The 15,824-nt window shown below is 36.7% G+C and overlaps 1 protein-coding gene across 2 annotated transcripts in view; it reads left to right on the top strand.

Annotated features, from left to right (window-relative positions):
• AFF2 (ALF transcription elongation factor 2) overlaps positions 1-15,824 on the top strand; it is a 510,630-nt gene that overhangs the window by 479,497 nt on the left and 15,309 nt on the right. For both annotated transcript variants that reach the window (XM_084871220.1, XM_084871219.1), the window contains exons 12-15: positions 2,702-2,924; positions 8,607-8,890; positions 9,393-9,456; positions 12,863-12,999. In XM_084871220.1, coding sequence (XP_084727346.1) covers positions 2,702-2,924; positions 8,607-8,890; positions 9,393-9,456; positions 12,863-12,999 — 708 coding nt within the window. The remainder of the gene's footprint in view (positions 1-2,701; positions 2,925-8,606; positions 8,891-9,392; positions 9,457-12,862; positions 13,000-15,824) is intronic.

The raw sequence follows: 15,824 nt of genomic DNA, 5'->3' as shown, positions 1-15,824 counted from the left end.
ATGGTAACTGAGTGCTCTCTTGCAAATGTGCCCTGGGTATTTTTTTACTAGTAAAGTTATTAAAGGCTCCATTATTCTAGATCATTACCAAATAGATGGAAAGGGGGCCAGGTGACTGGTTTCCACTGCACAGAATGTACTGTGCAGTATGCAATATACTATGTACAATGGTAGATTGTAAGGCCTAGTATGACTGTAGTATCCAATGGCTACTGAACTATTCATCTCCTAAAGATGCCATAGCTTAAAAATTTAAACAGATGCTAATATTTAACACCTTTCTACATAAATTCCCAAAAGTTTGATGCCTCTGAAATGATTATACTTTCAGGCTGATAATTGTGGGGCTTCCTCATTAACACAAATTTTAATCCTTATGGTCATCATTATTTTAATCAGGCATCACAACTTAAAATTGTTCTATACATCAATGCAACTTTTAAAATCCATTGGCAAATATTGTTTTTAATATGTTCTTATTTATTTTATTTTATTTTTTAAAATATATATTTTATTGATTTTTTACAGAGAGGAAGGGAAAGGGATAGAGAGTTAGAAATATCGATGAGAGAGAAACATGGATTAGCTGCCTTCTGCACATCCCTTACTGGGGATATGCCCACAAACAAGGTACATGCCCTTGACCAGAATTGAACCTGTGACCCTTTAGTCTGCAGGCCGATGCTCTATCCACTGGAACAAACCAGTCAGGGCTATTCTTATTTATTTTAGAGAGAGAGGAATGGAGAGGGAAAGAGGTAGAAACATCAACAAGAGAGAAATATCAACATCAATTGGCTGCCTGTTATACATCCACTTTTAGGGATCAAGCCCACAAACTGGGCATGTGCCCTGACCAAGAATTGAACTGGTGACCTCATGGTATATGGGTCAATGCTCAACCACTGAGCCACACCAGCCAGGCCATTGGTAAATATTTTTATTAATTTAAAAAAATTACATTAATGGAAGAAACAGTTAAATTTTAAAATGTTTTGCCTCAAAACAAGAATGGATATAGGGCCACATTATGAAACAAAAGATGGATAAGATGACAAATATTACTACAGTTGACAGTTTGGGGCAACACAGATGAAGTAGAACAAGAAGATTACGTTATCTTCTATCATTTTAGAAAACCAAACTATTTTAATGCTCATTCATCTTTGATTTGTGGCTTTGAGATTTTGTAAATCTATATTTCTAGACACTGACTAAAATTGACCAAGAGGAAAACATAAATCATTATTGACTTAATTCGCTATTGAAAATTGTAGTCAATAAGCATGAAAAGTAAATGGCTGCACAGTGCAATATTAGTTGTCTAAGAAAAGATTAAAATTCAAGTAATCTACATTGACTGGTCTAAGAGAGTAACCTAAAATGATAATCCATGACCCAGTTACCATGCTAAACAGCTAGCATAAGGTTTTCGTTGTTTTATTCCATTTAAAGTCACAGTCTATTTAATAGTGCCCATTGAATAGTCAGATAAATAAGTTTGAATGTACAGGAGTACTTCTAGGACTGCAGATGTCTTGTGGCAGTATGACAAAATATTTTCCAAATGAAGTTTGGTTCTGTACATCAGTACTTCAATATAAGAACTTAAGCTGAGGTGCTTGTTATGCTTTAGCTTTGGGACAGAACATTTTAAATATGCAATTTGCAATATGTCACTAAAGTAGTTAGTGCAAAGAACATATGTAAATAACCCATAGACATAGACAACAGTGTGGTGATAGCCAGAGGGAAAGTGGGATGAGGGTTGGGTGGAGGTGGACAAAGGGGGGAGGAATAGGGACATCTTTAATAAAGTAAATTATAAAAACAGTTTAAAATTGTCTTTGCTAATAGCACAAAACAAAAAATAAAGTATTTAGTGCATTGTTTATTTCTAAGTAATATATAAGCATAATATCCTATATAATAAAATGCTAATATGAAAATTGACCGAACAGAGGAACCACTGGTCACAATGATGCGAACTGACCACCAGGAGGCAGATACTCAATGCAGGAGCTGCCCTCTGATGGTAAGTGCACTCCCATGGAGCACTGCTCAGCCAGAAGCCATCCTCACGGCTGGCCAGCACAGCAGAAGTGGCAGGAGCCTCTCCCACGTTGGCAGCAGTAGGCCGGGTCCCCGGGAGTGGGCCAATACTGACAGTCAGACATCCCTTGAGGGCTCCTGGACTGAGAGGTTGCCTGCAAGGCTGAGGGACCCCTTTGATTGCATGAATTTCATGCACTGGGCCTCTAGTATCTTAATAAAATATACTTCTACTAATTGTTTATTGTACTATTTATTGTGTGTTTGTGCAGTTAAGTCCTAAGGCCAAATAAGTAGAAACTATCCTAAAAATGAAGGTTAAAGTATACATTGGATTTTCCATTAAAAAGCTAATTAATAACAATATTGAAAGATTACAAATATCTCACTGGAGCACACTGCATTAGACACTTATATTTATTGTAGAGTTCTGTTTCAAAGACATATGTTTATTTTATATATATATGTTATAGCTATATTTATATATAGAGATATATCTCTATAGATTTCTATGTCTATATGTTTTTACATATAATCTTCATCACAACTAAGTAAAATATTACTTCAACTGAATGTACCAACATCATAGGAAAATTCAGAATAAAGACAAACAAAATTTTATTACATACCACACTCTTTGTTTACACAGAAATAAGTCATCCAGGAGAGCAAATAGAAGAAAAGAAGAAAGGCTGTTCCCTCCTTCACTATCTCCACCACCAGAGGATCTTCCACACCGCAGAAACATCAGTGGCAATAATGGTCTCTTGAGTCAAGACAAAAACATCCAGATGATTGGACAGTACACCTCTGCCAAAGCTAAGAGGAGTGAAGGCAAATTCTGTGCTACTTTCAAGGGGATATCTGTAAATGTAAGCATCTTAGGGGAAATATTATGATCATCAGGTAGAAACAAGTTGATCCAGCACATCTAACTAGACTTGACCACATGGGGATGTTGCAGGGTGATAGGAGGCAGAGACAGAGAGAAACTGTGTGTTAAATACACATACACAAACTCTCCATTATTTCAAATTTTAATTATTCTTATTTAGGATGAATTTTTTATTTCAGTATTACTTCTCCAAAAAGAATATTATGAAGAGACTTGGGACTTTGGACATCCTTTGGTCCAAACTTTTCACATTGGGGGTTGGAACACTTTCAAAATACTGACCACAGTATCTGGTACATTCATACCTGCTAAGTTGGGTGGTGGAAAGATAACTTCGAGTTCTAGTCCCACTTTAGTGACTGTGGGCAATCTCATTCCATCCAATGATCATCACTAAATGATCATTGCCTACTATGTACCAGATGCTGTGGTCAGTATTTTAGAAGTGTCCCCTACTCCCAAGATATGAAAGGCTTGGGCCAAATAATACCTAAAATCCTGAGTTTCTGCATAATATTCTGTTCAGAGTAGTAAGATTGGTATGACCACTGAAATCTATATAATCTTAATAACCAATGTCACCCAAATAAATATAATTAAAAATAAATAATAGTGACTAAAATGATGGAATTTAAAAAGTGAATTGGTTGATAAAATCACACAATTGTGATTCTAAACCGAACTAAATGATTATCTAGTATTCTAGTCCTTTGGATTTTCTATACAGCTGCTCAATTAGCATACATAATTAAGAATGTGTATTACTTTTTATATCCACACACAATATATTTTTATCTCTTCCAAATATAAGTACATAACATATGCGACCATGAGTAAGAGTGCCATAAGTAAATATTAATGACAAATATATCTGCCTTTCCGTGCAAATACATGTATATGCAGATGTATCATCTATATTTATCTAGTCTCCTTTAAATGTCATAGAAAAAGCAAATGAGTGAAATGCAATGAGTCTTAAAATCTATGGTGCCGCCAAAACTGGTTTGCTCAGTGGATAGGGTGTCAGCCCGCGGACTGGAAGGTCCCAGGTTCGATTCTGGTCAAGGGCATGTACCTTGGTTGCGGGCACATCCCCAATAGGGGATGTGCAAGAGGCAGCTGATTGATGATTCTCTCTCATTGATGTTTCTAACTCTCTATCCCTCTCTCTTCTACTCTGTAAAAAATCAATAAAATATATTTTTTTAAAAAACCAATAACACAAAGCCATGTGGGTGAACACCACAGGCTAGAAGAGTGGCATGCTCCCACTGGCCTTTAAAAAAAATAAAAATGTCTGGTGCCATCCTGGTAGACTGTGAACCAAGAGTATCCATTTTACAACCATAAAAAACCAAAAAGCCTATAAATCAGGAGCTATAAGAACCCTGACTTATAGGTCTTCCATCATCTAAGATGACTGAGATGACATTTATATCTATGTAAGTTTCACCATTGATATAAATTGCTCTATAATTAAATTGTCATGTTCCATATGAAACTCATGTGTATATATGTATACACACATAATATATTAATATTTAAAATGCTGCCTATAATGTTAGGAATTAAACCATCTATTCTAAACAATAATTACACTACAGTCTTATTTTTCATATTGAATGTAATTAATATTATAAACTCTAACTGATATTCTCTTCTATTTCATTTCTTAATAGAATATGCAATGTCTAGTCAGTTCACTTGGTACAGTGCCTAGTATATTGTCACAAATAATTAGGTGCTTAATACAGATGTTTTTATGACAAATGGTATTGCTTATAAGAATCTGCCAAGTCATTTCCATGAGAACTAAAAAACTACTGGGAAACATGATAAATATGATTATAATTGTACTTATAAATTGATCATTTTTATTAAAGAAATCACTGAGGTATCCCATGATAGAAAGAAACACCAACTATCTCTTCTTTGACCATTCCTTCTACTAATAGCTTGCAATCTGTAGAGAGTTTGTGGTGTATTTTTGCCCTGGCCTTGGAGTTAAGAGACTTGACATAGAGTTAGCACTGCAACAACTTTTCTTTGTGAACTTGGACAAATTATGTAGTCTCCATAAAATGAGTGTGTTTGACTAGATTATCTATAAAGCTTCTTCCTACTCAACAAGGCTCTTCTTCAATTTTTGTGCTCTGAGTCTTTTCCATTTATGCATGAAGTCTTATTTATTAACTCAATGGATGAGTATATATGGACAGAGGGCATAATATAACTTACACCATCATGGCTGAATGCAGCAATTTCCATCCAATCAGATGTGCCAGGACTGACAATGATGCCAGGTGCATGGTGGATGCGGTGTTTGAAGGTTCTTGTCAGATATTTTGACCATAGAGACAGTGGCACTGTCTTTGGCTGACTCCACTGTTTGATAAAGGCCATCTGGCTCTGGCAGAAGAAACATGGAGTTGGCTTAGAAGTTTTAGAAGACTGATTTTTTTAAATGTGCTTAGATTGAGTAAGATAAATGATCATGTTTAAACTATTTTCTCAAATATCCATTATTATAATTTTTATATGTGTAGCCTGTCAGCACATTTCTCTCATTGAGCTCTTGGTGGTAAGAATTTTTGACAATCAGAGAAGGTCCAGGATCAAATTGAAAAGATAGACTTTCAAGACTATAAGAAATGATCACATTTGGATTTTGTCTTTAAAGTGACCCTTTTAACTAGGCAGGCATTCAGCAAATAATTAGGAGCACTGGGTTGCGGGACAAGGTGGACAGGGTGGGGTAGCAGATTCATACATCAGAGATTATTCCAGTGCAGAAAAAGCACTCAATCTAAGGTGAGTCATGAAACATACTGAGAGAAGTAGAATACAAAATATCTGGTGATTGGTACCCTACAGAAGAGATTAAGTGAGACCCTTTAATGGAACCAGAGGATTAAGGCACTTCTGGCCATAGACATAAGACAGTTTTTTTGAGAAGGCATTTCTTAAGCTGGATTATAATAGATGAATAAAGTTGAGAAATGGAGGGAAGTGATTACACAAAATGTGATATATCCATATAATGGAATATAATACATTCAGTCTTAAGGAAAAAGGAAAATCTGACACATGCTACAACATGAATGAATCTTAAGGAAACTTAGCTAAGTGAAATAAGCCAGTCACTAAAAGACAAATATTTCATGATTCCACTTATGTGTCGTAACTAGAGTAATCAAATTTGCAAATACAGAGCTTAGAAGGGAAGTTGCCAGGTGCTGGGGAGAGAAGGGAATGAGAAATTATAGTTTAATGGGGACAGAGTTTCATTTTTGCAATATGAAAGAGTCCTAGAGATTTAGACAACACTGTGAATGGACTGAACACTACTGAATTGTACATCTAAAATGGTTAAGATGACAAATTTGATGTTATATATAATTTTAAAAATTAAAAATGGAGTAAATTATCAGGAGGTTGAAAAAAAGTAATGAAGGAAAGGTTTTTTATTCCTTTTCCTGTTTTGGGGCTGTGGGGAGGAGGGTTCCAACGCTAAGAGTCAAGATGAAGCAAGGCAGGAAAGTGGAAAAAAAACCCAGGATGTGTTTAGTTTGGTGGAAGGTTCATGGGAAGGAGTAGTAGTAGATGATCAGGGATGAGCCTACATGCCAGCAAAGGAACTCAGCCTTAGTGTATACTTGGGTGCAAAGTAGTGAAATGTGTGGAGCTTTGTTTAAAAAGTTCAGGCCAGCAGGCAGCTGATTGTGAATGGATTGGAAAAGCTAGGTTGGAGTTTGGAAGTTGGTCAGGAAGCTGTTTAATAGTCTTGGTCAGAAGGCATGAGGGCCTGTACTTTGAGGCTTCAGAATAGAAAGGAACAAATTTAAGAGATGTTGGGGAGATGCAAGGAATACTAATTTGTAATTGTTTGGATAAGGGTAATGAAGAGGAAGATATTAAAGATAAAGTAGAACAGTGGTTTTCAAAAAGTTTTAGGAACTTTATCATTTCTCGAAATGAATTCATTTACAGAATTTCAATATATAAAATGGAGTGAAACAGAGTAGCTCATTTGAAGGCAAGGTGGGGAATATATAAGTTCCAATACCCATGGCCCAGAGATGGCCACACTACTCTTACTGACATGGATAAATCCAGCCTTGGTGACAGAGAAGGCCATCCTATAATTAGTAGAAAGAGTGATCTGGTTTGGTTATCAATTTTGCTTCAGAGAAATTTGAGGTGCTAATGAGCTATCATGGTGGAACTATCCAAACATGGTCACTATAGGTCTGGAGCTTTGGAGAGAGGGTAACATTGAGATTTCCATTTAAGAGTTACCTGCTTATTATCAAATCTGTGACAGTGCATGTAGGATTGTCAAATTCTGTCAAGGTCAAGAAAGAGGAGAGCTGAGGAATGGACCCTGGAGGGACACCAGGCTTCGGTATATACAAACTCAGAAGAACAGAGAGAGGAAGAGGCATTATGGCAAGTATAGTCAGATATAGAACAGTCAGGATCTTCCCTCAGTTGCCAGGTGGGGAGTAGAGAGTCTGCTATGTGAATAAACATAGCAGGTAGTCTTGGAACACATGCTGTCACATAATTACAAATTTTACAAACTACTTTCTTCATCCGATCCCATTATATCTTTAAAATTTTTTTAAATATATAATTTTATTGATTTTAGAGAAGAAGGAAGAGGGAGAGAAAGAGAGAGAAAAATCAATGATGAGAGAGAATCATTGATTGGCTGCCTCCTACATGCCCCATACTGGTGATAGAGCCTGCAACCCAGGCATGTGCTCTAACCAGGAATTAAACCATGACCTCCTGGTTCATAGGTTGATGACGCTCAACCACTGAGCCACACCAGCTGGGTCAGATCACATTGTTTCTATGGCAATGACAGCTCAACGTGAATCTCAGAAATCTCTTTCCCAATTGATTTTTTTACTTCCTTAAAGTGAACTTTCACCATCCTTAGACTTCAAAATGAGGAGGCATTCATGTGGCATTCACTCAGCTGGAAATCAGTTAAGCTCCTTGTGTGAATGAAAAGGCTGTTTAGGCCTTGGTCCCAGGGTAATGACTACTGAAATACAATATCTGGTTTGCTGGTATTTGACTCCACTGAATCTTGTATTTTGCAGTGACCTGAGTACTTATCCAAGTGAAAGTTTCTGGGCTGGTTTACTTATCAAAAATATATACATCAGGGTCACGTCTTTTTTACTTTCTCCCTTTCCCTTCCTACATTCCTCATTCCTTTCCTCTTACATTACATTCCCTACCACATTTAGACCTTTGACAATGACTGTATTTATGAAATTAGGGGGTTATATAATCCCAGCACCTGACTAGCTTGGTGATTGGTGTCATCATAGAACAAAGTCTGATAATTCACATAATTCATAAAACATACCAGGTTCACTTATTTATTCTCAAGCTCTGTCCATTACTTTCTTTTCCTTTGTGTTATTTTTATTAAATTTATTGGGTGACATTGGTTAATAAGACCATCTAGGTTTCAGATGTGGATTTATATGTTACAAGATATATAAATTGTACTGTGTAGCCACCATCTTCTGTGACCTTCCTTGCCTCTTTCTTAGTGGACTTGGCATTCAAATCATTTATGAAAAGATGTTTGAAAAAGCTAAATCTAATGAAGGTTATTTGCCTTTTTTTCCCACAGGAGGGAGACACTCCAAAAAAGGCAATCTCTGCAACCGTTACTGTCACCAACTCTGCTATTGCCACTGCCACTATTACCACCCCCATCATAGCCACTGCCACTGCTACTGCTACGGCTACTACCACAAGCACTACCACTACCACTACCATTTCCACCACCACCTCTACCATCACTACTGGCCTATTGGGTAGCAGTCACCTGGAGATGACATCCTGGGCAGTCCTGCCCCTTCTTTCCACCAGCACCACCAGTGTCCGGAGACCCAAACTCACTTTTGATGACTCGTATGTTGTCCCCAGTTATCTTGGACCCAGTTTGGGAATTGTGAATTGGGGGTGGTGGTAGTATGACTTTTTAGCACCATACAATGTGTCACCCAAAATAAGACCCCAGCAATTGTTCCTATAGCTTTAAAAGTATATCTGTCTTCCTCACATTCTCCTATGCTAACCAAGAGATGTCTTTCACTCATTTAAATTGTAGATCTCTGTTACTGTTTCCAAAGCCAGCTGCTTCATTCTAGGTTTCTGTGTCCTCCTTTCTTTTTCATGTTTTTAGATAGAAGTGTGTACCAACAAAGAGTTCTAATGGGTCATTATGCACTTCAAATTTCATTTACAGAATTATTTCAAGGTTATTTATTATATGAATGATAGCATTCATCTGCCCTTCTGAAGGCATTGTACAGGAATGGATTTATAGTAAAAAAAGAATGGTTTTGATTATTCATTTTTTAATGAAAAAATGAGCCATTGGTTTCTGAAAGAGGTTATTTTGTTTGTTTAGGGTTCACAATGCTGATTATTACATGCAAGATGCTAAGAAGCTGAAGCACAAAGCTGATGCACTGGTAGGTTTGCTCCCTCTCATTGCTTTGTTCCCATTAAGGTATTATGCTTTAAAGGAAAACAAAGAAGACACTTTATAAACAATTTAAACTTTCTCATTGCTGCTCTGACATAGGGAGTTTGGACCTGGTTAATTCATTAACACTGTGATACCCAGATTCTTTTGTACTGTGATACCCTGCCACTCATGTATTTGTTTGTTTGTTTTTTTCATTATTATTTCCCTTGCCCTAACTTAAGTAGGTACATGACATATACTATTAGCCTTATCTTTCAAGTGGATTTGAACTGACTTTTGAAATTGCTCTGGAGAAGGGGATGGGGGGATCTTTGGGTCTGGTAAACCAGAAACCAATATGGGAAGGAAGAGCTAATATTGTGGCCTCAAAAATTGATATCTCAAAACAGGTGTGTAGAAAAAACTTAGCTCCTTGCTGTATTTGATTACGTGTTTCCAGAATGAGGCCCATAGCCAGGCTAGGACTCTGTACAAAGAGAAGTTCTGTCATCTGGATTTTCCAAGACACTAGGCCCTGCTGCTGGGACCTGGACATGGTTATTAAAACTCCCCACGTGATTCCCAAGTTCAACCAAGATTGAGAGAACCACTGCTTTAGCAAAGGCCCTAATGTCAGACTCCTCACCGTTGACTAAACCTCAGATAACTAGAGATATTAGTTAGTCCACTGAGTTAAAAAATATCACCCTCCATTATTAAATTGTGTCAGCCAGGACTTAGCTGTCCCATTGTTTGACACTAGGAGGGCTGGAAGAAAGTATCATGGCGGTCTCTGCACTATGACTTATGTGTAGTCAACATCAATTGTCCACGGACTTGCATCTGCTGTTTCTCTACTTTTTTTTTTTTTTTTGTCATTTTCTCACTGTGGTCCAAATTGCTCAGCTATTGTCTGCAGCTAACCTTTCTGTGGTGTTAACTGTTCATTGGAAACACTTGTTCTCTGCTTCTGCATATGAAAGCAACAAGGCAGGCCAGTGCCAGCTCCACTATAGATGCTGGGATGTCTGTGCCTGTGACCATTGTATGTGTGGCGAAAAATTTGAGTGACATTGGTGGCCATGCTGCTGGGTTGAAGACCAAAGTTATTTTTCCTAAATGTCCTCAACTGATTCACTGCATAAAGGCTCTGGAGTTTGCCCTCTGTCAAAATCAGGACAAGGGAGCACATAACTATTTATTTGACAAGCTGGTCCATAAGCTGATGAAAACTGGGACACACCTGTGAGACCACACATGTGACCAAATGTTAAAATAACAGAAAAATCAGAGCCACAGAAATACATATACATATGATTCAGAATAAGCATCATTCTCTGCCATCCAGGATCTGTTTATATGTTCCCCCTAAACCATCTTTGCATTTTCACCACAATATATTTTCAATTAGGGAGATTCTGCCCCCATGGAGCCAAAGTGGTTCTTGGGAGTGGGGTGAAACAGTCTTAGATGTTTCAATGGTTTGTGTCCCTTCAAAGGACCATAGTACATAAAGTGATCATCAGGATATAATTGTTATTAAAGTTTTAATGGGAATGTGTGAAAAAAAATCTTAACAAGCCCCATCTGGGGATGGTTATAATGGGAAAAAAAAGGGGGGGGGAGTTGTGAAACATTCATTTAGAGCACATGTGTCAAACACAAGGCCCGCGGGCCAAATCCAGCCCGCCAGGCCTTGCAATGTGGCCCGCACCGCGCTGTCATAACTGCACTCCGCTGTCAGTTTATGACATTGTCAGTCTATGACTGTTCAGTAAACCATTCGGCCCGCTATTTAGGCTGGATTTTAGATTTTGGCCCCTTCTCTGATTGAGTTCGACACCCCTAATTTAGAGTATGATATCTTTGCTAGGCTTATATCTATTCTAGAGTTAGAAGTCCCCTGGTAATTCAAGCTAGTTATGTTATAGATGGAGAAATTGATGCCCAGGAAAAGGATATGATCTGACCACTAACTGTCACTATGGTTTTGAAATTTCCCTGTACTTCTGTTTCACCTTTTTGAAAAGAGGGTAGAATAGGAATAGGAGATCTTTAAGGATCCTACCAGCTATGGATTTATGAATAAAATCACATTTTCAAAAATCAAGATGTAAAGATAAATTTCCAAATGGGAGAACTATTCGGAGCCAGATGACCTCAGGAGATTATTTTGTAAGCCAAGAGAAGATAGTTTGCATATACATAGGTTTTCAGAAAATCACTTTGAATTTCCTTGACAACAATAATCTCCAAAGCATCTCACAGAAATGAAACCACAGAATTCCTGCAATACATAAAAGCGGCAAAGCATTTTTTGTAAAAAGAGTCATTTACAACAAGAAATTATGCAAGACCTCTAACTCATCATTTTATAGTTGTACTTAATGCTTTGCTAGAGACAGCTACTCTGCCATTTTGAGAATTGCTACCTGTACTGGTGCATAAAAATATTTTGATAAGATATACAAGAAAATTAAAATAGCTAAATCTGTATTATATTGGCCCTTTTACACAAAAATTCTGCATTAGTGGAATTCTTATATCCAGCTATCAAAAATGAATTTTAAATACTGTTATAAAATACTCACTATAAAAATGTCATATATAATATTCATTACACATAAAAAAGAAATCAGTATGTCTAAGTCACTTTAATGGTGACCATTATCAAGGCTAAAACCTTTTGTAATAAAATTTTACTAAACTGAAATATTTAGTAATGCTATATTTCTTGGCTTTTTGACACCCTATTCCAGACCATTATTTTCAATGAAAGTGATGTGGTTATTGTCAACAGTCACACTATAGCTTTACATTTTCATGACAATACCATCAATTTGTTATTTTTCTCTGTGGATATGAGGTTGATGTGCTCACAAAGAGTTCTAAGCAAAGACTGTATGTTAATTTTCTTTGAGGCTTACAGAAAGCAGTTTTATTGCAAGCAGGTCTATAGGATACTACAATGACCAGTCTAGTAATTTTAGGGAATAAAAACTAGTCAAAGCAGTGATTTGGATTTTGGTCTATCAAAAGATATGATACCTTAGCTACTTTTCTTTCCTTAACACCAGCTTCAGTGTGATGACAATGGAATCTTAAATCAATTATGTTATTGTCAATACAAATTCATGCATTCTACATCAGGGTTTCCCAACCTTTGCATTGCTAGGCTGGCTAATTCTCCATTGTGGAAGCTTCTCTGTGCATTGTGGAATGTTTATCCACACCTCTGGCCACTGCCTACTAGACACCTCCTGCCCCTAGAGGCAACAACCAAAAATGTGTTTAGACATTGCCAAGTGTTCCATGAGGGAAGGGTGGAAATCTGCCCTAGTTTGAGAACTCTTCCTTTATTTGAAGGAGAGAAGGGAATACCATAATACTAAATCTTCTTCTTGTTTTAGTTCGAGAAATTTGGCAAAGCTGTGAATTATGCTGATGCAGCCCTGTCTTTCACTGAATGTGGCAATGCCATGGAGCGTGACCCCCTCGAAGCAAAGTCTCCGTATACCATGTACTCCGAGACTGTGGAGCTCCTCAGGTAATTGGCCTTTCTGCAGCCAACTTCCTAAACTCATTTCAGTCATCATTAGAAGCTGCTATTTTTAAAAACATCATTTCCACATAGTAATGATGTGTCTTCTTCTTAGAAATCATGATAATTAGTTCTTGTCATTTTATTAATGTCAGAAAATTGATAATTGGTGGACACTGCTTTTATAAATCATCCCCTTTAGAAGTTATAATCTTCTATAATAATAAAAGGTTAATATGCTAGTTAGATAGGACATCTTCCGGATGTCATTCCAGACGTCCTTCCTGATGAACCCGGGGCCAGAGGGAAGCTGGTGCTGGCAGCTGGAAAAAGGAAGGCCTACTCTTGCATGAATTTTCATGCATCTGTCCTCTAGTGTGATATAATTTGCAATATTCATAAAATTCAAATGGAAACACGGTGGGTAGAAGTATAATAATTTCACTGTTTGCCATTGACATTTGTATTTTCAAAGTGCAGTTTTAGAACTAAAAAATAATGGTGTGATTGGGATTTGTGTTATAATCTATATTTTGTAAGAACTTTTCTGCAGTGGTTATTTAAAAAGAGAGAGAGTACTCTTCCAACATTAAGTAAGGCCACAGGTGTGGAGCAGACTTTCCCTGCATGTAGAATTTCAGGGAAACAGACAAGGTGGTAGCAGGGGCAGAGCAGACATGAGAATAGGAGAGCGTATATTAACTGCCCAGATTATTGGTTTCATCTGTATTTTAAATGAAAATTTTTGGCCTGTTGGCCTTGACAGAGTAGAATTTGTAGATAATCAAAAAATTCCTGGGAAAGGAAAGGGGAAAGAGAATAAATGATATCCATTCTAGTGTTTTCCAGTAACTTGCAGGTATTTGGAAAGTAATATACCTCTGAATGGTGGATAAGCACCAACATTTGCTGGACTGATTGAATAATTGTTTTTGATTGAGCAAATATATCTTTACCTTATAGGCCCTTATATTCTGGTCACCTCTGACTTGATTAATCAATGTCCGGCCTGATTTCTAGGTTTTTACTCTGTTGTTTATATCTGTATAAATGCTCACAAATCTGAGGATGCTTGTACTTAAACCTTTAGGCAATTGGACAAATTTAGCATACACATTATCATAGGAAAGAATTTCAAAATATCCAAAGAATGTGAACTATTTTAAAGAAAAAATATGCTCACAGGAATAAGAAGATTTAGTTAAAAAAAAAAAAAAGTAAAGAGATCATGAAGAAAGATCTAGCCTTGCCTTGCCAAACCAGGCAGCCATCTTAGTCTTTGCTCTGCTCTGATAAGCATGTAAAGTATCTCTCTAACTTCATGAATTGGTGAAAGCCATCACTGCCATTCTATAGCTTTTAAGGGAAAATTGATTTTTTGTGTCTATTCAAAGCTTCCTTTTCAGAGTGCATAAGATGAAAATTCTGGCAAAGAAACGATAAGCATTGAAAATTAAGAGAAAATAATAAACAAACATGGAGAAAATTCATGTCTTCTATTCATCCAAAATGTAAAAATTTTTTTAAAGGCACTTTTTAAATTAACAAGAAAATGTAAAAATGTTAATCCCAGGTTGTTAGCACTGAGACAAATAATATTGCTGAACTAGGCCTGTCCTATGCTGCTGATAGGAGAAAAAGTGATCATTGTATATTGAGGACAATTGGGCATTGAGTAGGAAAGCCTAATAATATAAGTATTTATATATTTTGAGCCATAACTCAACTTCTAGAAATTTGAATTTTCTCTGCTGAAGAAAATAATTGTAAGAATAGTACAAGTTATCTTTATAGTGTTCTGTTTGGCATAAATTATAGCACACAATTAGAAGCAAACTAAAAAAAAATCAATAAGAATAATTAATTACATTGTAGTACACACAACAGAACACTTTGCAGTCCTTGAATTGCAACAATAATGGAGACTATGTAGGTATATGAAAATGTTTATAACTTGATGTTAAAGAAAAGCAATCTTCAGAATTATATGTACATTACATTTCTGACCATGAAAGGCATGTTTCTGCATGTGGACCGATCTGGAAGGGAAATGAATTCATAGCTGTACTGGGGTGAAATTATGGGTGTTTTCCCTTTCTATATAGTTTTCTTTCTTATTAATTTTCTCTTAGGAAAATACATGCTCTCTGAAAACATAAAAGCAAAACATCAGTTTTCTTTTCTGGCTAAAATGCAATGTGAATCATTGAGTAATATTTATTTCCATTAGAAAACACTACCCTTAATGTTTTACATAATATTTTTTTCTAAGTACAGGTTTGTCTTTTTCTTTATATGATAGTTTACTCCCTATAGAAGTATATTTCAGTAGAACTTCATGAAAATTGTAAACAATTTATGGAAATACACTTTAAAGTCAATATTCTAAACCATTTGGAATTAATCTAGACTCATACAATCATAAGAAATGATACAGAAAGATCCTGTGTACTACCCAATTTTACATGTATCTTCTCTCTCTCTCTCTCTCTCTCTCTCTCTCTCTCTCTATATATATATATATATATATATATATATATATATATATATATATATATATATATATATTCCCTCTGGATGGCCTGCAGGAATTGGGGCGAAATCTGCAGTCCAATGCAGCCTGCAGCTCCTACCTGCCCCTCCCGCTCATCCCAGCCCCACTGTGCCTGCCTCGGGCTCACACCCAATCAGTCCTAATCAGGAGAGGCTTGCGCTGCCCCAACAGTGCTTGCTAGCCATGAGCCCTGCATCTGGCCCTCCCAAGGAGAGTGACCTGCAGGATTGGGCTGAAAAGGGCTCTCCAACATCCCCTGAGGGGTCCCAGATTGTGA

Source organism: Pipistrellus hanaki, assembly GCF_964339955.1.
Source record: "Pipistrellus hanaki genome assembly, chromosome: X".
Taxonomy (NCBI): domain Eukaryota; kingdom Metazoa; phylum Chordata; class Mammalia; order Chiroptera; family Vespertilionidae; genus Pipistrellus; species Pipistrellus hanaki.
Note: the sequence above shows the minus strand (reverse complement) of the source record. Positions and strands in the feature narration are given on the sequence as shown.